Below are 26607 nucleotides of genomic sequence, written 5' to 3' on the forward strand. Positions count from 1 at the left end.
ATAGTGAACTATATTATGTTCTGTGTGTATGCCTTTATGAACCTTGTGATGAGGTGTACCTTTAGATATTTAAACACTCTTATGTATTCTATAGTGATGACACCAAAACTTATATATATTAAAAAAGTATATGTTTTATATATAAAAATTCACATATAACAATTCACCTATTACACAAACAAATTGCACAAATAAAAATGGTTTCAATAACCACCAATTGCTTAAATCTATAAAAACATGTTAATTCTCAAAAAAAGGCTACTTGAGTTTTTTGCTATTTGATGTTTTATCAAAAACTCCGGTGCATACTCTCTTGTATGTGCATAAATTGAACCTTTGGATATTGTATACTGTTGTTGCAAAAGCGTATAGTAAAAAAGTTGTGGCCACAACTGAGTTCGTTGAATTCTTAAGTGTCTCCAAATCCTATATAACTACAGTGTGCATTACTGTAAAACTTTAGTCTGTTTTCCTGTATAACTACAGTGTGCATTCCTGTATATACTTGAAAACGAGATAAATCTCAATGTATCCTTCCTGGTAAAATATTTTATAAATAAATAAATAAATAAATAACTTTAGTCTGTTTCCTGTATAACTACAGTGTGCATTCCTGTATAACTTTAATCTGTTTTCCTGTATAACTACAGTGTGCATTCATGTATAACTTTAGTCTGTTTTCTTTATAACTACAGTGTGCATTCCTGAATAACTTTAGTCTGTTTTCCTGTATAACTACAGTGTGCATTCCTGTATAACATTAGTCTGTTTTCCTGTATAACTACACTGTGCATTCCTGTATAACTTTAGTCTGTTATCCTATATAACTACAGTGTGCATTCCTGTATAACTTTAGTCTGTTTTCCTGTATAACTACAGTGTGCATTCCTGTATAACTTTAGTCTGTTATCCTATATAACTACAGTGTGCATTCCTGTATAACTTTAGTCTGTTATCCTATATAACTACAGTGTGCATTCCTGTATAACTTTAGTCTGTTTTTTTGTATAACTACAGTGTGCATTCCTGCATAACTTTAGTCTGTTTTTTGTATAACTACAGTGTGCATTACTGTATAACTTTAGTCTGTTATCCTGTATAACTACAGTGTGCATTCCTGAATAACTTTAGTCTGTTTTCCTGTATAACTACAGTGTGCATTCCTGTATAAATTAGTCTGTTTTCCTGTATAACTACAGTGTGCATACCTGTATAACTTTAGTCTGTTATCCTATATAACTACAGTGTGCATTCCTGTATAACTTTAGTCTGTTTTCCTGTATAACTATTGTGTACATTCCTGTATAGCTTTAGTTTGTTTTCCTGTATAACTACAGTGTGCATTCCTGTATAGCTTTAATATGTTTCCCTGTATAACTACAGTGTGCATTCCTGTATAACTTTAGTCTGTTATCCTATATAACTACAGTGTGCATTCCTGTATAGCTTTAGTCTGTTATCCTATATATCTACAGTGTGCATTCCTCTATAACTTTAGTCTGTAATCCTATATAACTACAGTGTGCGTTCCTGTATAACTTTAGTCTGTTTTCCTGTATAACTACAGTGTGCATTCTTGTATACCTTTAGTCTGTTTTCCTGTATAACTACAGTGTGCATTCTTGTATACCTTTAGTCTGTTTTCCTGTATAACTACAGTGTGCATTCTTGTATAACTTTAGTCTGTTTTCCTGTATAACTACAGTGTACATTTCAGTATAACATTAGTCTGTTTCCCTGTATAACTACAGTGTGCATTCCTGTATAACTTTAGTCTGTTTTCCTGTATAACTACAGTGTGCATTCCTGTATAACTTTAGTCTGTTTTCCTGTATAACTACAGTGTGCATACCTGTATAACTTTAGTCTGTTATCCTATATAACTACAGTGTGCATTCCTGTATAACTTTAGTCTGTTATCCTATATAACTACAGTGTGCATTCCTGTATAGCTTTAGTCTGTTATCCTATATAACTACAGTGTGCATTCCTCTATAACTTTAGTCTGTAATCCTATATAACTACAGAGTGCGTTCCTGTATAACTTTAGTCTGTTTTCCTGTATAACTACAGTGTGCATGCTTGTATACCTTTAGTCTGTTTTCCTGTATAACTACAGTGTGCATTCTTGTATACCTTTAGTCTGTTTTCCTGTATAACTACAGTGTGCATTCTTGTATAACTTTAGTCTGTTTTCCTGTATAACTACAGTGTACATTTCAGTATAACATTAGTCTGTTTCCCTGTATAACTACAGTGTGCATTCCTGTATAACTTTAGCCTGTTTTCCTGTATAACTACAGTGTGCATTCCTGTATAACTTTAGTCTGTTTTCCTGTATAACTACAGTGTGCATACCTGTATAACTTTAGTCTGCTATCCTATATAACTACAGTGTGCATTCCTGTATAACTTTAATCTGTTTTCCTGTATAACTACAGTGTGCATTCCTGAATAGCTTTAGTCTGTTATCCTGTATAACTACAGTGTGCATTCCTCTATAACTTTAGTCTTTTATCCTAAATAACTACAGTGTGCATTCCTGTATAACTTTAGTCTGTTATCCTATATAACTACAGTGTGCATTCCTGTAAAACTTTAGTCTGTTTTCCTGTATAACTACAGTGTGCATTCCTGTATAACTTTAGTCTGTTTTCCTGTATAACTACAGTGTGCATTCCTGTATAACTTTAGTCTGTTTTCCTTTATAACTACAGTGTGCATTACTGTGTAACTTTAGTCTGTTATTCTATATAACTACAGTGTGCATTCCTGTATAACTTTAGTCTGTTTTCCTGTATAACTACAGTGTGCATTCCTGTATAACTTTAGTCTGTTTTCCTGTATAACTACAGTGTGCATTACTGTGTAACTTTAGTCTGTTTTCCTATATAACTATAGTGTGCTTTCCTGTATAACTTTAGTCTGTTATCTAATATAACTACTGTGCTGAAAGTGTGTGTGGCGTGTGCTATTGTCAGACCTTTTAAGCTCACAATGCTGCCCCAATTCTGATATTCTCCCAATATCAGAGATATTCAAGGTGTGTATGTTGTGTATGTAACTTTAGTCTTTTATCCTAAATAACTACAGTGTGCATTCCTGTATAACTTTAGTCAGTTATCCTATATAACTACAGTGTGCATTCCTGTATAACTTTAGTCTGTTTTCCTGTATAACTACAGTGTGCATACCTGTATAACTTTAGTCTGTTATCCTATATAACTACAGTGTGCATTCCTGTATACCTTTAGTCTGTTTTCCTGTATAACTACAGTGTGCATTCCTGAATAGCTTTAGTCTGTAATCCTGTATAACTACAGTGTGCATTCCTGTATAACTTTAGTCTATTTTCCTGTATAACTACAGTGTGCATTCCTGTATAGCTTTAGTCTGTTATCCTATATAACTACAGTGTGCATTCCTCTATAACTTTAGTCTGTTTTCCTATATAACTACAGTGTGCATTCCTGTATAACTTTAGTCTGTTTTCCTGTATAACTACAGTGTGCATACCTGTATAACTTTAGTCTGTTATCCTATATAACTACAGTGTGCATTCCTGTATACCTTTAGTCTATTTTCCTGTATAACTACAGTGTGCATTCCTGTATAGCTTTAGTCTGTTATCCTATATAACTACAGTGTGCATTCCTGTATTGCTTTAGTCTGTTATCCTATATAACTACAGTGTGCATTCTTGTATACCTTTAGTCTGTTTTCCTGTATAACTACAGTGTGCATTCTTGTATACCTTTAGTCTGTTTTCCTGTATAACTACAGTGTGCATTCCTCTATAGCTTTAGTCTGTTATCTTATATAACTACAGTGTGCATTCCTGTATAGCTTTAGTCTGTTATCCTGTATAACTACAGTGTACATTTCAGTATAACATTAGTCTGTTTCCCTGTATAACTACAGTGTGCATTCCTGTATAACTTTAGTCTGTTTTCCTGTATAACTACAGTGTGCATTCCTGTATAACTTTAGTCTGTTTTCCTGTATAACTACAGTGTGCATTCTTGTATACCTTTAGTCTGTTTTCCTGTATAACTACAGTGTACATTTCTGAATCACTTTAGTCTGTTTCCCTGTATAACTACAGTATGCATTCCTGTATAGCTTTAGTATGTTTCCCTGTATAACTACAGTGTGCATTCCTCTATAGCTTTAGTCTGTTATCCTATATAACTACAGTGTGCATTCCTCTATAACTTTAGTCTGTTTTCCTATATAACTACAGTGTGCATTCCTGTATAACTTTAGTCTGTTTTCCTGTATAACTACAGTGTGCATACCTGTATAACTTTAGTCTGTTATCCTATATAACTACAGTGTGCATTCCTGTATACCTTTAGTCTATTTTCCTGTATAACTACAGTGTGCATTCCTGTATAGCTTTAGTCTGTTATCCTATATAACTACAGTGTGCATTCCTGTATTGCTTTAGTCTGTTATCCTATATAACTACAGTGTGCATTCTTGTATACCTTTAGTCTGTTTTCCTGTATAACTACAGTGTGCATTCTTGTATACCTTTAGTCTGTTTTCCTGTATAACTACAGTGTGCATTCCTCTATAGCTTTAGTCTGTTATCTTATATAACTACAGTGTGCATTCCTGTATAGCTTTAGTCTGTTATCCTGTATAACTACAGTGTACATTTCAGTATAACATTAGTCTGTTTCCCTGTATAACTACAGTGTGCATTCCTGTATAACTTTAGTCTGTTTTCCTGTATAACTACAGTGTGCATTCCTGTATAACTTTAGTCTGTTTTCCTGTATAACTACAGTGTGCATTCTTGTATACCTTTAGTCTGTTTTCCTGTATAACTACAGTGTACATTTCTGAATCACTTTAGTCTGTTTCCCTGTATAACTACAGTATGCATTCCTGTATAGCTTTAGTATGTTTCCCTGTATAACTACAGTGTGCATTCCTCTATAGCTTTAGTCTGTTATCTTATATAACTAAAGTGTGCATACCTGTATAGCTTTAGTCTGTTATCTTATATAACTACAGTGTGCATACCTGTATAGCTTTAGTCTGTTATCCTATATAACTAAAGTTTGCATTCCTGTATAACTTTAGTCTTTTTACCTGTATAACTATAGTGTGCATTCCTATATAACTTTAGTCTGTTTTCCTGTATAACTACAGTGTGCATACCTGTATAACTTTAGTCTGTTATCCTGTATAACTACAGTGTGCATTCCTGAATAGCTTTAGTCTGTTATCCTGTATAACTACAGTGTGCATTCCTCTATAACTTTAGTTTTTTATCCTAAATAACTACAGTGTGCATTCCTGTATAACTTTAGTCTGTTATCCTATATAACTACAGTGTGCATTCCTGTATAACTTTAGTCTGTTATTCTATATAACTACAGTGTGCATTCCTGTATAACTTTAGTCTGTTTTCCTGTATAACTATAGTGTGCTTTCCTGTATAACTTTAGTCTGTTATCTAATATAACTACTGTGCTGAAAGTGTGTGTGGCGTGTGCTATTGTCAGACCTTTTAAGCTCACAATGCTGCCCCAATTCTGATATTCTCCCAATATCAGAGATATTCAAGGTGTGTATGTTGTGTATGTAACTTTAGTCTTTTATCCTAAATAACTACAGTGTGCATTCCTGTATAACTTTAGTCTGTTATCCTATATAACTACAGTGTGCATTCCTGTATAACATTAGTCTGTTTCCTGTATAACTAAAGTGTGCATTCCTGTATAACTTTAGTCTTTTTACCTGTATAACTACAGTGTACATTCCTGTATAACTTTAGTCTGTTTTCCTGTATAACTACAGTGTGCATACCTGTATAACTTTAGTCTGTTATCCTATATAACTACAGTGTGCATTCCTGTATAACTTTAGTCTGTTTTCCTGTATAACTACAGTGTGCATTCCTGAATAGCTTTAGTCTGTTATCCTGTATAACTGCAGTGTCCATTCCTCTATAACTTTAGTCTTTTATCCTAAATAACTACAGTGTGCATTCCTGTATAACTTTAGTCTGTTATCCTATATAACTACAGTGTGCATTCCTGTATAACTTTAGTCTGTTTTTTGTATAACTACAGTGTGCATTCCTGTATAACTTTAGTCTGTTTTCCTGTATAACTACAGTGTGCATTACTGTGTAACTTTAGTCTGTTATTCTATATAACTACAGTGTGCACTCCTGTATAACTTTAGTCTGTTTTCCTGTATAACTACAGTGTGAATAACTGTGTAACTTTAGTCTGTTTTCCAGTATAACTACAGTGTGCATACCTGTATAACTTTAGTCTGTTATCCTATATAACTACAGTGTGCATTCCTGTATAACTTTAGTCTGGTTTCCTGTATAACTACAGTGTGCATTCCTGAATAGCTTTTTTCTGTTATCCTGTATAACTACATTGTGCATTCCTGTATAAATTTAGTCTGGTTTCCTGTATAACTACAGTGTGCATTCCTGAATAACTTTAGTCTGTTATCCTATATAACTACAGTGTGCATTCCTGTATAACTTTAGTCTGTTTTACTGTATAACTATAGTGTGCTTTCCTGTATAACTTTAGTCTGTTATCCTATATAACTACTGTGCTGAAATTGTGTGTGGTGTGTGCTATTGTCAGACCTTTTAAGCTCACAATGCTGCCCCAATTCTGATATTCTCCCAATATCAGAGATATTCAAGGTGTGTATGTGGGGGGTGGGGAGCGCTAATGGTTATAGCTGTGAGTAGGACTAAATATTAGTGATAATTATATATATTATCTATATTTTATAAATGATTTATTAATGGCAATTCAATGCTACCTATCAATATGTTGTGACTAGATATCTCTGTGATAGTTGTGACTAGATATCTCTGTGATAGTGAACTATATTATGTTCTGTGTGTATGCCTTTATGAACCTTGTGATGAGGTGTACCTTTAGATATTTAAACACTCTTATGTATTCTATAGTGATGACACAAAAACTTATATATATTAAAAAAGTATATGTTTTATATATAAAAATTCACATATAACAATTCACCTATTACACAAACAAATTGCACAAATAAAAATGGTTTCAATAACCACCAATTGCTTAAATCTATAAAAACATGTTAATTCTCAAAAAAAGGCTACTTGAGTTTTTTGCTATTTGATGTTTTATCAAAAACTCCGGTGCATACTCTCTTGTATGTGCATAAATTGAACCTTTGGATATTGTATACTGTTGTTGCAAAAGCGTATAGTAAAAAAGTTGTGGCCACAACTGAGTTCGTTGAATTCTTAAGTGTCTCCAAATCCTATATAACTACAGTGTGCATTACTGTAAAACTTTAGTCTGTTTTCCTGTATAACTACAGTGTGTATTCCTGTATATAGTTGAAAACGAGATAAATCTCAATGTATCCTTCCTGGTAAAATATTTTATAAATAAATAAATAAATAAATAACTTTAGTCTGTTTCCTGTATAACTACAGTGTGCATTCCTGTATAACTTTAGTCTGTTTTCCTGTATAACTACAGTGTGCATTCATGTATAACTTTAGTCTGTTTTCTTTATAACTACAGTGTGCATTCCTGTATAACTTTAGTCTGTTTTCCTTTATAACTACAGTGTGCATTCCTGTATAACTTTAGTCTGTTTTCCTGTATAACTAGAGTGTGCATTCCTGTATAACTTTAGTCTGTTATCCTATATAACTACAGTGTGCATTCCTGTATAACTTTAGTCTGTTTTTTGTATAACTACAGTTTGCATTCCTGTATAACTTTAGTCTGTTTTCCTGTATAACTACAGTGTGCATTCCTGAATAACTTTAGTCTGTTTTCCTGTATAACTACAGTGTGCATTCCTGTATAACATTAGTCTGTTTTCCTGTATAACTACACTGTGCATTCCTGTATAACTTTAGTCTGTTATCCTATATAACTATAGTGTGCATTCCTATATAACTTTAGTCTGTTTTCCTGTATAACTACAGTGTGCATACCTGTATAACTTTAGTCTGTTATCCTGTATAACTACAGTGTGCATTCCTGAATAGCTTTAGTCTGTTATCCTGTATAACTACAGTGTGCATTCCTCTATAACTTTAGTTTTTTATCCTAAATAACTACAGTGTGCATTCCTGTATAACTTTAGTCTGTTATCCTATATAACTACAGTGTGCATTCCTGTATAACTTTAGTCTGTTATTCTATATAACTACAGTGTGCATTCCTGTATAACTTTAGTCTGTTTTCCTGTATAACTATAGTGTGCTTTCCTGTATAACTTTAGTCTGTTATCTAATATAACTACTGTGCTGAAAGTGTGTGTGGCGTGTGCTATTGTCAGACCTTTTAAGCTCACAATGCTGCCCCAATTCTGATATTCTCCCAATATCAGAGATATTCAAGGTGTGTATGTTGTGTATGTAACTTTAGTCTTTTATCCTAAATAACTACAGTGTGCATTCCTGTATAACTTTAGTCTGTTATCCTATATAACTACAGTGTGCATTCCTGTATAACATTAGTCTGTTTCCTGTATAACTAAAGTGTGCATTCCTGTATAACTTTAGTCTTTTTACCTGTATAACTACAGTGTACATTCCTGTATAACTTTAGTCTGTTTTCCTGTATAACTACAGTGTGCATACCTGTATAACTTTAGTCTGTTATCCTATATAACTACAGTGTGTATTCCTGTATAACTTTAATCTGTTTTCCTGTATAACTACAGTGTGCATTCCTGAATAGCTTTAGTCTGTTATCCTGTATAACTACAGTGTGCATTCCTCTATAACTTAAGTCTTTTATCCTAAATAACTACAGTGTGCATTCCTGTATAACTTTAGTCTGTTATCCTATATAACTACAGTGTGCATTCCTGTAAAACTTTAGTCTGTTTTCCTGTATAACTACAGTGTGCATTCCTGTATAACTTTAGTCTGTTTTCCTGTATAACTACAGTGTGCATTCCTGTATAACTTTAGTCTGTTTTCCTGTATAACTACAGTGAGCATTCCTGTATAACTTTAGTCTGTTTTCCTTTATAACTACAGTGTGCATTCCTGTATAACTTTAGTCTGTTTTCCTTTATAACTACAGTGTGCATTACTGTGTAACTTTAGTCTGTTATTCTATATAACTACAGTGTGCATTCCTGTATAACTTTAGTCTGTTTTCCTGTATAACTACAGTGTGCATTCCTGTATAACTTTAGTCTGTTTTCCTGTATAACTACAGTGTGCATTACTGTGTAACTTTAGTCTGTTTTCCTATATAACTATAGTGTGCTTTCCTGTATAACTTTAGTCTGTTATCCTATATAACTAGTGTGCTGAAAGTGTGTGTGGCGTGTGCTATTGTCAGACCTTTTAAGCTCACAATGCTGCCCCAATTCTGATATTCTCCCAATATCAGAGATATTCAAGGTGTGTATGTTGTGTATGTAACTTTAGTCTTTTATCCTAAATAACTACAGTGTGCATTCCTGTATAACTTTAGTCTGTTATCCTGTATAACTACAGTGTGCATACCTGTATAACTTTAGTCTGTTATCCTATATAACTACAGTGTGCATTCCTGTATACCTTTAGTCTGTTTTCCTGTATAACTACAGTGTGCATTCCTGAATAGCTTTAGTCTGTAATCCTGTATAACTACAGTGTGCATTCCTGTATAACTTTAGTCTGGTTTCCTGTATAACTACAGTGTGCATTCCTGAATAGCTTTAGTCTGTTATCCTGTATAACTACATTGTGCATTCCTGTATAAATTTAGTCTGGTTTCCTGTATAACTACAGTGTGCATTCCTGAATAGCTTTAGTCTGTTATCCTATATAACTACAGTGTGCATTCCTGTATAACATTAGTCTGTTTTCCTGTATAACTACATTGTGCATTCCTCTATAACTTTAGTCTTTTATCCTAAATAACTACAGTGTGCATTCCTGTATAACTTTAGTCTGTTTTACTGTATAACTACAGTGTGCATTCCTGTATAACTTTAGACTGTTTTCCTTTATAACTACAGTGTGCATTACTGTGTAACTTTAGTCTGTTATTCTATATAACTACAGTGTGCATTCCTGTATAACTTTAGTCTGTTTTCCTGTATAACTACAGTGTGCATTACTGCGTAACTTTAGTCTGTTTTCCTATATAACTATAGTGTGCTTTCCTGTATAACTTTAGTCTGTTATCCTATATAACTAGTGTGCTGAAAGTGTGTGTGGCGTGTGCTATTGTCAGACCTTTTAAGCTCACAATGCTGCCCCAATTCTGATATTCTCCCAATATCAGAGATATTCAAGGTGTGTATGTTGTGTATGTAACTTTAGTCTTTTATCCTAAATAACTACAGTGTGCATTCCTGTATAACTTTAGTCTGTTATCCTATATAACTACAGTGTGCATTCCTGTATAACTTTAGTCTGTTTTCCTGTATAACTACAGTGTGCATACCTGTATAACTTTAGTCTGTTATCCTATATAACTACAGTGTGCATTCCTGTATACCTTTAGTCTGTTTTCCTGTATAACTACAATGTGCATTCCTGAATAGCTTTAGTCTGTAATCCTGTATAACTACAGTGTGCATTCCTGTATAACTTTAGTCTGGTTTCCTGTATAACTACAGTGTGCATTCCTGAATAGCTTTAGTCTGTTATCCTGTATAACTACATTGTGCATTCCTGTATAAATTTAGTCTGGTTTCCTGTATAACTACAGTGTGCATTCCTGAATAGCTTTAGTCTGTTATCCTATATAACTACAGTGTGCATTCCTGTATAACATTAGTCTGTTTTCCTGTATAACTACATTGTGCATTCCTCTATAACTTTAGTCTTTTATCCTAAATAACTACAGTGTGCATTCCTGTATAACTTTAGTCTGTTTTACTGTATAACTACAGTGTGCATTCCTGTATAACTTTAGTCTGTTTTCCTTTATAACTACAGTGTGCATTACTGTGTAACTTTAGTCTGTTATTCTATATAACTACAGTGTGCATTCCTGTATAACTTTAGTCTGTTTTCCTGTATAACTACAGTGTGCATTACTGTGTAACTTTAGTCTGTTTTCCTATATAACTATAGTGTGCTTTCCTGTATAACTTTAGTCTGTTAACCTATATAACTACTGTGCTGAAAGTGTGTGTGGTGTGTGCTATTGTCAGAACTTTTAAGCTCACAATGCTGCCCCAATACAGTGTGCATACCTGTATAGCTTTAGTCTGTTATCCTATATAACTAAAGTGTGCATTCCTGTATAACTTTAGTCTTTTTACCTGTATAACTACAGTGTACATTCCTGTATAACTTTAGTCTGTTTTCCTGTATAACTACAGTGTGCATACCTGTATAACTTTAGTCTGTTATCCTATATAACTACAGTGTGCATTCCTGTATAACTTTAGTCTGTTTTCCTGTATAACTACAGTGTGCATTCCTGAATAGCTTTAGTCTGTTATCCTGTATAACTGCAGTGTCCATTCCTCTATAACTTTAGTCTTTTATCCTAAATAACTACAGTGTGCATTCCTGTATAACTTTAGTCTGTTATCCTATATAACTACAGTGTGCATTCCTGTATAACTTTAGTCTGTTTTTTGTATAACTACAGTGTGCATTCCTGTATAACTTTAGTCTGTTTTCCTGTATAACTACAGTGTGCATTACTGTGTAACTTTAGTGTGTTATTCTATATAACTACAGTGTGCACTCCTGTATAACTTTAGTCTGTTTTCCTGTATAACTACAGTGTGAATTACTGTGTAACTTTAGTCTGTTTTCCTGTATAACTACAGTGTGCATACCTGTATAACTTTAGTCTGTTATCCTATATAACTACAGTGTGCATTCCTGTATAACTTTAGTCTGGTTTCCTGTATAACTACAGTGTGCATTCCTGAATAGCTTTAGTCTGTTATCCTGTATAACTACATTGTGCATTCCTGTATAAATTTAGTCTGATTTCCTGTATAACTACAGTGTGCATTCCTGAATAGCTTTAGTGTGTTATCCTATATAACTACAGTGTGCATTCCTGTATAACATTAGTCTGTTTTCCTGTATAACTACATTGTGCATTCCTCTATAACTTTAGTCTTTTATCCTAAATAACTACAGTGTGCATTCCTGTATAACTTTAGTCTGTTTTACTGTATAACTACAGTGTGCATTCCTGTATAACTTTAGTCTGTTTTCCTTTATAACTACAGTGTGCGTTACTGTGTAACTTTAGTCTGTTATTCTATATAACTACAGTGTGCATTCCTGTATAACTTTAGTCTGTTTTCCTGTATAACTACAGTGTGCATTACTGTGTAACTTTAGTCTGTTTTCCTATATAACTATAGTGTGCTTTCCTTTATAACTTTAGTCTGTTATCCTATATAACTACTGTGCTGAAAGTGTGTGTGGTGTGTGCTATTGTCAGACCTTTTAAGCTCACAATGCTGCCCCAATTCTGATATTCTCCCAATATCAGAGATATTCAAGGTGTGTATGTGGGGGGTGGGGAGCGCTAATGGTTATAGCTGTGAGTAGGACTAAATATTAGTGATAATTATATATATTATCTATATTTTATAAATGATTTATTAATGGCAATTCAATGCTACCTATCAATATGTTGTGACTAGATATCTCTGTGATAGTTGTGACTAGATATCTCTGTGATAGTGAACTATATTATGTTCTGTGTGTATGCCTTTATGAACCTTGTGATGAGGTGTACCTTTAGATATTTAAACACTCTTATGTATTCTATAGTGATGACACCAAAACTTATATATATTAAAAAAGTATATGTTTTATATATAAAAATTCACATATAACAATTCACCTATTACACAAACAAATTGCACAAATAAAAATGGTTTCAATAACCACCAATTGCTTAAATCTATAAAAACATGTTAATTCTCAAAAAAAGGCTACTTGAGTTTTTTGCTATTTGATGTTTTATCAAAAACTCCTGTGCATACTCTCTTGTATGTGCATAAATTGAACCTTTGGATATTGTATACTGTTGTTGCAAAAGCGTATAGTAAAAAAGTTGTGGCCACAACTGAGTTCGTTGAATTCTTAAGTGTCTCCAAATCTTATATAACTACAGTGTGCATTACTGTAAAACTTTAGTCTGTTTTCCTGTATAACTACAGTGTGCATTCCTGTATATACTTGAAAACGAGATAAATCTCAATGTATTCTTCCTGGTAAAATATTTTATAAATAAATAAATAAATAAATAACTTTAGTCTGTTTCCTGTATAACTACAGTGTGCATTCCTGTATAACTTTAGTCTGTTTTCCTGTATAACTACAGTGTGCATTCATGTATAACTTTAGTCTGTTTTCTTTATAACTACAGTGTGCATTCCTGAATAACTTTAGTCTGTTTTCCTGTATAACTACAGTGTGCATTCCTGTATAACATTAGTCTGTTTTCCTGTATAACTACACTGTGCATTCCTGTATAACTTTAGTCTGTTATCCTATATAACTACAGTGTGCATTCCTGTATAACTTTAGTCTGTTTTCCTGTATAACTACAGTGTGCATTCCTGTATAACTTTAGTCTGTTATCCTATATAACTACAGTGTGCATTCCTGTATAACTTTAGTCTGTTATCCTATATAACTACAGTGTGCATTCCTGTATAACTTTAGTCTGTTTTTTTGTATAATTACAGTGTGCATTCCTGCATAACTTTAGTCTGTTTTTTGTATAACTACAGTGTGCATTACTGTATAACTTTAGTCTGTTATCCTGTATAACTACAGTGTGCATTCCTGAATAACTTTAGTCTGTTTTCCTGTATAACTACAGTGTGCATTCCTGTATAACATTAGTCTGTTTTCCTGTATAACTACAGTGTGCATACCTGTATAACTTTAGTCTGTTATCCTATATAACTACAGTGTGCATTCCTGTATAACTTTAGTCTGTTTTCCTGTATAACTATTGTGTACATTCCTGTATAGCTTTAGTTTGTTTTCCTGTATAACTACAGTGTGCATTCCTGTATAGCTTTAATATGTTTCCCTGTATAACTACAGTGTGCATTCCTGTATAACTTTAGTCTGTTATCCTATATAACTACAGTGTGCATTCCTGTATAGCTTTAGTCTGTTATCCTATATATCTACAGTGTGCATTCCTCTATAACTTTAGTCTGTAATCCTATATAACTACAGTGTGCATTCCTGTATAACTTTAGTCTGTTTTCCTGTATAACTACAGTGTGCATTCTTGTATACCTTTAGTCTGTTTTCCTGTATAACTACAGTGTGCATTCTTGTATACCTTTAGTCTGTTTTCCTGTATAACTACAGTGTGCATTCTTGTATAACTTTAGTCTGTTTTCCTGTATAACTACAGTGTACATTTCAGTATAACATTAGTCTGTTTCCCTGTATAACTACAGTGTGCATTCCTGTATAACTTTAGTCTGTTTTCCTGTATAACTACAGTGTGCATTCCTGTATAACTTTAGTCTGTTTTCCTGTATAACTACAGTGTGCATACCTGTAGAACTTTAGTCTGTTATCCTATATAACTACAGTGTGCATTCCTGTATAACTTTAGTCTGTTATCCTATATAACTACAGTGTGCATTCCTGTATAGCTTTAGTCTGTTATCCTATATAACTACAGTGTGCATTCCTCTATAACTTTAGTCTGTAATCCTATATAACTACAGAGTGCGTTCCTGTATAACTTTAGTCTGTTTTCCTGTATAACTACAGTGTGCATTCTTGTATACCTTTAGTCTGTTTTCCTGTATAACTACAGTGTGCATTCTTGTATACCTTTAGTCTGTTTTCCTGTATAACTACAGTGTGCATTCTTGTATAACTTTAGTCTGTTTTCCTGTATAACTACAGTGTACATTTCAGTATAACATTAGTCTGTTTCCCTGTATAACTACAGTGTGCATTCCTGTATAACTTTAGTCTGTTTTCCTGTATAACTACAGTGTGCATTCCTGTATAACTTTAGTCTGTTTTCCTGTATAACTACAGTGTGCATACCTGTATAACTTTAGTCTGCTATCCTATATAACTACAGTGTGCATTCCTGTATAACTTTAATCTGTTTTCCTGTATAACTACAGTGTGCATTCCTGAATAGCTTTAGTCTGTTATCCTGTATAACTACAGTGTGCATTCCTCTATAACTTTAGTCTTTTATCCTAAATAACTACAGTGTGCATTCCTGTATAACTTTAGTCTGTTATCCTATATAACTACAGTGTGCATTCCTGTAAAACTTTAGTCTGTTTTCCTGTATAACTACAGTGTGCATTCCTGTATAACTTTAGTCTGTTTTCCTGTATAACTACAGTGTGCATTCCTGTATAACTTTAGTCTGTTTTCCTTTATAACTACAGTGTGCATTACTGTGTAACTTTAGTCTGTTATTCTATATAACTACAGTGTGCATTCCTGTATAACTTTAGTCTGTTTTCCTGTATAACTACAGTGTGCATTCCTGTATAACTTTAGTCTGTTTTCCTGTATAACTACAGTGTGCATTACTGTGTAACTTTAGTCTGTTTTCCTATATAACTATAGTGTGCTTTCCTGTATAACTTTAGTCTGTTATCTAATATAACTACTGTGCTGAAAGTGTGTGTGGCGTGTGCTATTGTCAGACCTTTTAAGCTCACAATGCTGCCCCAATTCTGATATTCTCCCAATATCAGAGATATTCAAGGTGTGTATGTTGTGTATGTAACTTTAGTCTTTTATCCTAAATAACTACAGTGTGCATTCCTGTATAACTTTAGTCTGTTATCCTATATAACTACAGTGTGCATTCCTGTATAACTTTAGTCTGTTTTCCTGTATAACTACAGTGTGCATACCTGTATAACTTTAGTCTGTTATCCTATATAACTACAGTGTGCATTCCTGTATACCTTTAGTCTGTTTTCCTGTATAACTACAGTGTGCATTCCTGAATAGCTTTAGTCTGTAATCCTGTATAACTACAGTGTGCATTCCTGTATAACTTTAGTCTGTTTTCCTGTATAACTACAGTGTGCATTCCTGTATAGCTTTAGTCTGTTATCCTATATAACTACAGTGTGCATTCCTCTATAACTTTAGTCTGTTTTCCTATATAACTACAGTGTGCATTCCTGTATAACTTTAGTCTGTTTTCCTGTATAACTACAGTGTGCATACCTGTATAACTTTAGTCTGTTATCCTATATAACTACAGTGTGCATTCCTGTATACCTTTAGTCTATTTTCCTGTATAACTACAGTGTGCATTCCTGTATAGCTTTAGTCTGTTATCCTATATAACTACAGTGTGCATTCCTGTATAGCTTTAGTCTGTTATCCTATATAACTACAGTGTGCATTCTTGTATACCTTTAGTCTGTTTTCCTGTATAACTACAGTGTGCATTCTTGTATACCTTTAGTCTGTTTTCCTGTATAACTACAGTGTGCATTCCTCTATAGCTTTAGTCTGTTATCTTATATAACTACAGTGTGCATTCCTGTATAGCTTTAGTCTGTTATCCTGTATAACTACAGTGTACATTTCAGTATAACATTAGTCTGTTTCCCTGTATAACTACAGTGTGCATTCCTGTATAACTTTAGTCTGTTTTCCTGTATAACTACAGTGTGCATTCCTGTATAACTTTAGTCTGTTTTCCTGTATAACTACAGTGTGCATTCTTGTATACCTTTAGTCTGTTTTCCTTTATAACTACAGTGTACATTTCTGAATCACTTTAGTCTGTTTCCCTGTATAACTACAGTATGCATTCCTGTATAGCTTTAGTATGTTTCCCTGTATAACTACAGTGTGCATTCCTCTATAGCTTTAGTCTGTTATCTTATATAACTAAAGTGTGCATACCTGTATAGCTTTAGTCTGTTATCTTATATAACTACAGTGTGCATACCTGTATAGCTTTAGTCTGTTATCCTATATAACTAAAGTTTGCATTCCTGTATAACTTTAGTCTTTTTACCTGTATAACTATAGTGTGCATTCCTATATAACTTTAGTCTGTTTTCCTGTATAACTACAGTGTGCATACCTGTATAACTTTAGTCTGTTATCCTGTATAACTACAGTGTGCATTCCTGAATAGCTTTAGTCTGTTATCCTGTATAACTACAGTGTGCATTCCTCTATAACTTTAGTTTTTTATCCTAAATAACTACAGTGTGCATTCCTGTATAACTTTAGTCTGTTATCCTATATAACTACAGTGTGCATTCCTGTATAACTTTAGTCTGTTATTCTATATAACTACAGTGTGCATTCCTGTATATCTTTAGTCTGTATTCCTGTATAACTATAGTGTGCTTTCCTGTATAACTTTAGTCTGTTATCTAATATAACTACTGTGCTGAAAGTGTGTGTGGCGTGTGCTATTGTCAGACCTTTTAAGCTCACAATGCTGCCCCAATTCTGATATTCTCCCAATATCAGAGATATTCAAGGTGTGTATGTTGTGTATGTAACTTTAGTCTTTTATCCTAAATAACTACAGTGTGCATTCCTGTATAACTTTAGTCTGTTATCCTATATAACTACAGTGTGCATTCCTGTATAACATTAGTCTGTTTCCTGTATAACTAAAGTGTGCATTCCTGTATAACTTTAGTCTTTTTACCTGTATAACTACAGTGTACATTCCTGTATAACTTTAGTCTGTTTTCCTGTATAACTACAGTGTGCATACCTGTATAACTTTAGTCTGTTATCCTATATAACTACAGTGTGCATTCCTGTATAACTTTAGTCTGTTTTCCTGTATAACTACAGTGTGCATTCCTGAATAGCTTTAGTCTGTTATCCTGTATAACTGCAGTGTCCATTCCTCTATAACTTTAGTCTTTTATCCTAAATAACTACAGTGTGCATTCCTGTATAACTTTAGTCTGTTATCCTATATAACTACAGTGTGCATTCCTGTATAACTTTAGTCTGTTTTTTGTATAACTACAGTGTGCATTCCTGTATAACTTTAGTCTGTTTTCCTGTATAACTACAGTGTGCATTACTGTGTAACTTTAGTCTGTTATTCTATATAACTACAGTGTGCACTCCTGTATAACTTTAGTCTGTTTTCCTGTATAACTACAGTGTGAATTACTGTGTAACTTTAGTCTGTTTTCCAGTATAACTACAGTGTGCATTCCTGTATAACTTTAGTCTGTTTTCCTGTATAACTACAGTGTGCATTACTGTGTAACTTTAGTCTGTTATTCTATATAACTACAGTGTGCACTCCTGTATAACTTTAGTCTGTTTTCCTGTATAACTACAGTGTGAATTACTGTGTAACTTTAGTCTGGTTTCCTGTATAACTACAGTGTGCATTCCTGAATAGCTTTTTTCTGTTATCCTGTATAACTACATTGTGCATTCCTGTATAAATTTAGTCTGGTTTCCTGTATAACTACAGTGTGCATTCCTGAATAACTTTAGTCTGTTATCCTATATAACTACAGTGTGCATTCCTGTATAACTTTAGTCTGTTTTACTGTATAACTATAGTGTGCTTTCCTGTATAACTTTAGTCTGTTATCCTATATAACTACTGTGCTGAAAGTGTGTGTGGTGTGTGCTATTGTCAGACCTTTTAAGCTCACAATGCTGCCCCAATTCTGATATTCTCCCAATATCAGAGATATTCAAGGTGTGTATGTGGGGGGTGGGGAGCGCTAATGGTTATAGCTGTGAGTAGGACTAAATATTAGTGATAATTATATATATTATCTATATTTTATAAATGATTTATTAATGGCAATTCAATGCTACCTATCAATATGTTGTGACTAGATATCTCTGTGATAGTTGTGACTAGATATCTCTGTGATAGTGAACTATATTATGTTCTGTGTGTATGCCTTTATGAACCTTGTGATGAGGTGTACCTTTAGATATTTAAACACTCTTATGTATTCTATAGTGATGACACCAAAACTTATATATATTAAAAAAGTATATGTTTTATATATAAAAATTCACATATAACAATTCACCTATTACACAAACAAATTGCACAAATAAAAATGGTTTCAATAACCACCAATTGCTTAAATCTATAAAAACATGTTAATTCTCAAAAAAAGGCTACTTGAGTTTTTTGCTATTTGATGTTTTATCAAAAACTCCGGTGCATACTCTCTTGTATGTGCATAAATTGAACCTTTGGATATTGTATACTGTTGTTGCAAAAGCGTATAGTAAAAAAGTTGTGGCCACAACTGAGTTCGTTGAATTCTTAAGTGTCTCCAAATCCTATATAACTACAGTGTGCATTACTGTAAAACTTTAGTCTGTTTTCCTGTATAACTACAGTGTGCATTCCTGTATATAGTTGAAAACGAGATAAATCTCAATGTATCCTTCCTGGTAAAATATTTTATAAATAAATAACTTTAGTCTGTTTCCTGAATAACTACAGTGTGCATTCCTGTATAACTTTAGTCTGTTTTCCTGTATAACTACAGTGTGCATTCATGTATAACTTTAGTCTGTTTTCTTTATAACTACAGTGGGCATTCCTGTATAACTTTAGTCTGTTTTCCTTTATAACTACAGTGTGCATTCCTGTATAACTTTAGTCTGTTTTCCTGTATAACTACAGTGTGCATTCCTGTATAACTTTAGTCTGTTATCCTATATAACTACAGTGTGCATTCCTGTATAACTTTAGTCTGTTTTTTGTATAACTACAGTTTGCATTCCTGTATAACTTTAGTCTGTTTTCCTGTATAACTACAGTGTGCATTCCTGAATAACTTTAGTCTGTTTTCCTGTATAACTACAGTGTGCATTCCTGTATAACATTAGTCTGTTTTCCTGTATAACTACACTGTGCATTCCTGTATAACTTTAGTCTGTTATCCTATATAACTACAGTGTGCATTCCTGTATAACTTTAGTCTGTTTTCCTGTATAACTACAGTGTGCATTCCTGTATAACTTTAGTCTGTTATCCTATATAACTACAGTGTGCATTCCTGTATAACTTTAGTCTGTTATCCTATATAACTACAGTGTGCATTCCTGTATAACTTTAGTCTGTTTTTTTGTATAACTACAGAGTGCATTCCTGTATAACTTTAGTCTGTTTTTTGTATAACTACAGTGTGCATTACTGTATAACTTTAGTCTGTTATCCTGTTTAACTACAGTGTGCATTCCTGAATAACTTTAGTCTGTTTTCCTGTATAACTACAGTGTGCATTCCTGTATAACATTAGTCTGTTTTCATGTATAACTACAGTGTGCATACCTGTATAACTTTAGTCTGTTATCCTATATAACTACAGTGTGCATTCCTGTATAACTTTAGTCTGTTATCCTATATAACTACAGTGTTCATTCCTGTATAACTTTAGTCTGTTGTCCTGTATAACTACAGTGTGCATTCTTGTATAACTTTAGTCTTTTTTACTGTATCACTTTAGTCTGTTTCCCTGTGTAACTACAGTGTGCATTTCTGTGTAACTTTTGTCTGTTTTTCTATAACTACAGTGTGCTTTCCTGTATAACTTTAGTCTGTTTTCCTATATAACTATAGTGTGCTTTCCTGTATAACTTTAGTCTGTTTTCCTGTATAACTTTTGTCTGTTTTCCTGTATAACTACCGTGTGCATTCCAGTATAACTTTATTCTGTTTTCCTGTATAACTACAGTGTGCATTCCTGAATAACTTTAGTCTGTTATCCTATATAACTATAGTGTGCATTCCTGTATAACTTTAGTCTGTTTTCCTGTATAACTACAATGTACATTCCTGAATAACTTTAGTCTGTTTTCCTGTATAATTACAGTGTGCATTCCTTTATAACTTTAGTCTGTTTTCCTGTATAACTACATTGTGCATTCCTGTATAACTTTAGTCTGTTATCCTATATAACTACAGTGTGCATTCCTGTATAACTTTAGTCGGTTATCCTATATAACTACAGTGTGCATTCCTGTATAGCTTTAGTTTGTTTTCCTGTATAACTACAGTGTGCATTCTTGTAAAACTTTAGTCTGTTTTCCTGTATAACTACAGTGTGCATTCCTGTATAACTTTAGTCTGTTTTCCTGTATAACTACAGTGTACATTCCTGTATAAATTTAGTCTGTTTTCCTGTATAACTACAGTGTGCATTCCTGTATAACTTTAGTCTGTTTTTCTGTATAACTACAGTGTACATTCCTGTATAGCTTTAGTTTGTTTTCCTGTATAACTACAGTGTACATTTCAGTATAACTTTAGTCTGTTTTCCTGTATAACTACAATGTACATTCCTGAATAACTTTTGTCTGTTTTCCTGTATAACTACAGTGTGCATTCCTGTATAACTTTAGTCTGTTTCCCTGTATAACTACAGTGTGCATTCCTGTATAACTTTAGTCTGTTTTCCTGTATAACTACAGTGTACATTTCAGTATAACTTTAGTCTGTTTTCCTGTATAACTACAGTGTGCATTCCTGTATAACTTTAGTTTGTTTTCCTGTATAACTACAGTGTACATTTCAGTATAACTTTAGTCTGTTATCCTATATAACTACAGTGTGCATTCCTGTATAACTTTAGTCTGTTTTCCTGTATAACTACAGTGTGCATTCCTGTATAACTTTAGTCTGTTTCCCTGTATAACTACAGTGTGCATTCCTGTATAACTTTAGTCTGTTTTCCTGTATAACTACAGTGTACATTTCAGTATAACTTTAGTCTGTTTTCCTGTATAACTACAGTGTGCATTCCTGTATAACTTTAGTTTGTTTTCCTGTATAACTACAGTGTACATTTCAGTATAACTTTAGTCTGTTATCCTATATAACTACAGTGTGCATTCCTGTATAACTTTAGTCTGTTTCCCTGTATAACTACAGTGTACATCCTTGTATAACTTTGGTCTGTTCACATGTATAACTACAGTGTGCATTCCTGTATAACTTTAGTTTGTTTTCCTGTATAACTACAGTGTACATTTCAGTATAACTTTAGTCTGTTTTCCTGTATAACTACAGTGTGCATTCCTGTATAACTTTAGTTTGTTTTCCTGTATAACTACAGTGTACATTTCAGTATAACTTTAGTCTGTTATCCTATATAACTACAGTGTGCATTCCTGTATAACTTTAGTCTGTTTCCCTGTATAACTACAGTGTACATTCCTGTATAACTTTAGTCTGTTTTTCTGTATAACTACAATGTACATGTCTATATACTTTTAGTCTGTTTTCCTGTATAACTACAGTGTACATTCCTGTATAACTTTAGTCTGTTTACCTATATAACTACAGTGTACATTCCTGCACAACTTTAGTCAATTTTTCTGTATAACTATAGTGTGCATTACTGCATAACTTTAGTCTGTTTCCCTGTATAACTACAGTGTGCATTCCTGTATAACTTTTGTCTGTTTTCCTGTGTAACTACAGTGTGCATTCCTGAATACCTTTAGTCTGTTTTCCTGTATAACTACAGTGTCCATTCCTGTATAACATTAGTCTATTTTCCTGTATAACTACAGTGTGCATTCCTGTATACCTTTAGTCTGTTTTCCTGTATAACTACAGTGTGCATTCCTGTATACTTTTAGTCTGTTTTCCTGTAAAACTACAGTGTGCATTCCTGTATAACTTTAGTCTGTTTTCCTGTATAAGTACAGTGTGCATTCCTGTATAACTTTAGTCTGTTATCCTATATAACTACAGTGTGCATTCCTGTATAACTTTAGTCTGTTATCCTATATAACTACAGTGTGCATTCCTGTATAACTTTAGTCTTTTTTCCTGTATCACTTTAGTCTGTTTCTCTGTGTAACTACAGTGTGCATTTCTTTGTAACTTTTGTCTGTTTTTATATAACTACAGTGTGCTTTCCTGTATGACTTTAGTCTGTTTTCCTATATAACTATAGTGTGCTTTCCTGTATAACTTATAGTATGTTTTCCTGCATAACTACAGTGTGCATTCCTGTCTAACTTTAGTCTGTTTTCCTGTATAACTACAGTGTGCATTCCTGTATAACTTTAGTCTGTTTTCCTGTATAACTACAGTGTACATTCCAGTATAAATTTAGTCTGTTTTCCTGTTTAACTACAGTGTGCATTCCTGTATAACTTTAGTCTGTTTTTCTGTATAACTACAGTGTACATTCCTGTATAGCTTTAGTTTGTTTTCCTGTATAACTACAGTGTACATTTCAGTATAACTTTAGTCTGTTTTCCTGTATAACTACAGTGTGCATTCTTGTATAACTTTAGTCTGTTTCCCTGTATAACTACAGTGTGCATTCCTGTATAACTTTAGTCTTTTTCCCTGTATAACTACAGTGTACATTCTTGTATAACTTTAGTCTGTTTTTCTGTATAACTACAGTGTACATTTCTATATACTTTTAGTCTGTTTTCCTGTATACCTACAGTGTACATTACTGTATAACTTTAGTCTGTTTACCTATATAACTACAGTGTACATTCCTGCACAACTTTAGTCAATTTTTCTGTATAACTATAGTGTGCATTACTGCATAACTTTAGTCTGTTTTCTTGTATAACTTTAGTCTGTTTTCCTGTATAACTACAGTGTACATTCCTGTATAACTTTAGTCTGTTTCCCTGTATAACTACAGTGTACATTCCTGTATAACTTTAGTCTGTTTACCTATATAACTACAATGTACATTCCTGTATAACTTTAGTCAGTTTTTCTGTATAACTACATTTTGCATCACTGCATAACTTTAGTCTGTTTTCCTGTATAACTACAGTGTGCATTCCTGTATAACTTTAGTCTGTTTACCTGTATAACTACAGTGTACATTCCTGTATTACTTTAGTCTATTTCCTTGTATAGCTTTAGTCAGTTTTCCTGTATAACTACAGTGTGCATTCCTGTATAACTTTAGTCTGTTTCCCTGTATAACTACAGTGTACATTCCTGTATAACTTTAGTCTGTTTACCTATATAACTACAGTGTAAATTCCTGTATAACTTTAGTCAGTTTTTCTGTATAACTACATTTTGCATCACTGCATAACTTTATTCTGTTTTCCTGTATAACTACAGTGAGCATTCCTGTATAACTTTAGTCTGTTTACCTGTATAACTACAGTGTACATTCCTGTATTACTTTAGTCTGTTTCCTTGTATAACTTTAGTCTGTTTTCCTGTATAACTACAGTGTGCATTCCTGTATAACTTTAGTCTGTTTCCCTGTATAACTACAGTGTACATTCCTGTATAACTTTAGTCTGTTTACCTATATAACTACAGTGTACATTCCTGTATAACTTTAGTCAGTTTTTCTGTATAACTTCATTTTGCATCACTGCATAACTTTAGTCTGTTTTCCTGTATAACTACAGTGTGCATTCCGTCATAACTTTATTTTTTTTTCTACTTTTTTCTCTACATTGACTTCTAATGGGGAATACGTTATTGCGAGTACAATAACTCTTTTAATTTAAGCTCATAATACCAGCGCATCCCGACACACCCCAAAAGTTTACTTCTAGTGCAATTAGTACTATAGTGAAATCTCTTAATTGTGTTCTAGCCCATTAATGGCACTTGCCATGTCATGATGGGATAAGACAAAGGATGGGATGTAGGTGGAAGAAAGGTACCAAAGTCTTAATCGCTCAGTCACTGCATTGTAGGCTTGTGCATTTGGACTATTTGTTATCTAACTAATGCCGTATATGGTGACCACCAGCATCAATCTGCTCTTTCCAGAGCAGGATTTCTTCTTGTGAAACTCACTAAGTTCTGTGCAAATCCAGATCTAAGTGTATTTCACTTTCACAAGACGACATCTGGCCAGTAAAGAACCCAATGATGCTGGCAGCCACCATATATGGCATTAGTTTCCTCACAAATGAGAGGAATGCACATGCCTAGGTCATTGTGATTTTTGTCCTGATATGTAACTTGCATTTAACACAGGAGAAAATCAATTGCAAATGAATTCACTCTTTAAAGCTGTGTGTGAACCCTGGTTCAGATGGAAATCATTTACATTAAAACTAAAAATACAGTTTGCAATTTACTTTAATAATAAAAATGAAGTAACATCTGTTATGGGAGTTGGGGCGCTATCTTTCAAAGTTAATCAGAGGGGAGGCCCACTGCCTAAAACTTTGAAAACCCCTGGTTTAGTGCAATTGAATGGGCTCAGCAGTTTCAAAGTGCTATTTGTGTATAATAACTAATGATCATACTCAGAAGATTATTTACCAGTTACGTTAGTGATCTCTCCTTCTGGACATGGGACACAATCATAGCAGCACTTGGGTCGTCCTTCTTGTGGGACCTTTCTGTATCCTGGGAAGCAGCTCGCAGAGCAGACAGAGGGAGGGATCTAGTGACACCAAGGATAGAAAGTTATAAACTCAGCTTTGTAGCATTGTCATTGCCAAATAATAAGCTGCCAGACAGAGGGAGGGATCTAGTGACACCAAGGATAGAAAGTTATAAACTCAGCTTTGTAACATTGTCATTGCCAAATAATAAGCTGCCAGAAGGAGTTGATTTTATAATAACCTGTTTTAGAAAAGAGAGAGCTAAATACATTGTCCAGCGATACTAATGTGATCAATAGGGCAGCTGATAATAGGGATACACGTTAAAGGATATGGTAGGTGATTTGATTGGATATTACTGTAATGGAAGCCTCCATTACTTTTGTATTTGGAGAGGACTGCAGGCCAAACTCCTGCCCACTGACTATGGACCCTGGACTTTAACGGGATTCTGTGTTTTGGGAGGCGGGTGCCGGAGGACATTTGGAGTACTTTAACCCCGGATTCAGGGTTACCCCTTTTTCCCTAATTCCCAGAGACTCTGAGAACTGGACTGTCCTGATACAGAGTTTGCGTTTCTGTGTTTTGTTCTGTTATAAGGTGTCAGCTTAAACCAGCATTGCCTTTTTCAAACCCCCCTAGACTCAGAGTGGGAGATTGCAATCAGCCCAAACATCCTGATGCTGGTACCTCCTGCTGTTATGTGTACATGTGTTTACATATCCAGGGGGCGGATTTATCAAGGGCCGAATGACCTCTGATGCACTTGTTTCCAGGCAAGCCTTCAGGCTCACCCGAAACAGAAGTTTTGAAGTCTTAAGACCACTGCTCCTTAACTCGTCCACTGCCTCTGAGGCTGCGGACATCAATCCGGCCGATCTTATACAATCAGGTTTATTGAAACCCCCTGCTAGTGGCCAATTGGCTGTGAATCTGCAAGGGGTGGCATTGCACAAGCAGTTCACCAGAACTGCTTTTGCAATGTCAAATGCCAATAGCGCATGCTGTTGGCATTCAGTGATGTCTGCCCGTCCAGATTCTAAAAACATTGCTGGGTCAAACATGTTTTGTCAAGACCCCACTCATCGGGGCTGTTCTAATGGAGTTCTATAAAAAGGCTGTGTCCATGCGAGTTGCAAGATGTCTCCCATACAGATTAATAGAGCTCTCTAAAAAGGGAAACTTCACTGGGTAGAGTGAAGTTAGCAGGGAACAGGGTGCACACTGAAAATTAAAAATTGCAGTCAATACAAATCAGATTACTCTGCTTTTAGTTTATAGCATATTATAATCACCATTATTTTCATACACATGTG

The 26607-nt window shown here is 33.8% G+C and overlaps 1 protein-coding gene across 1 annotated transcript in view; it reads right to left on the reverse strand.

The window, feature by feature from the left end:
• LOC128656797 (vomeronasal type-2 receptor 26-like) overlaps positions 1-26355 on the reverse strand; it is a 131500-nt gene extending 105145 nt beyond the window's left edge. The window contains exons 1-2 of the mRNA XM_053710950.1: positions 26257-26355; positions 25227-25350 (exon numbers count right to left, since the gene is read on the reverse strand). Of these exons, the coding sequence (XP_053566925.1) occupies positions 25227-25350; positions 26257-26355 (223 nt within the window). The remainder of the gene's footprint in view (positions 1-25226; positions 25351-26256) is intronic.
• Between the last annotated feature and the right edge of the window lie 252 nt (positions 26356-26607).

This window comes from Bombina bombina, chromosome 4 (assembly GCF_027579735.1).
Source record: "Bombina bombina isolate aBomBom1 chromosome 4, aBomBom1.pri, whole genome shotgun sequence".
Taxonomy (NCBI): Eukaryota; Metazoa; Chordata; class Amphibia; order Anura; family Bombinatoridae; genus Bombina; species Bombina bombina.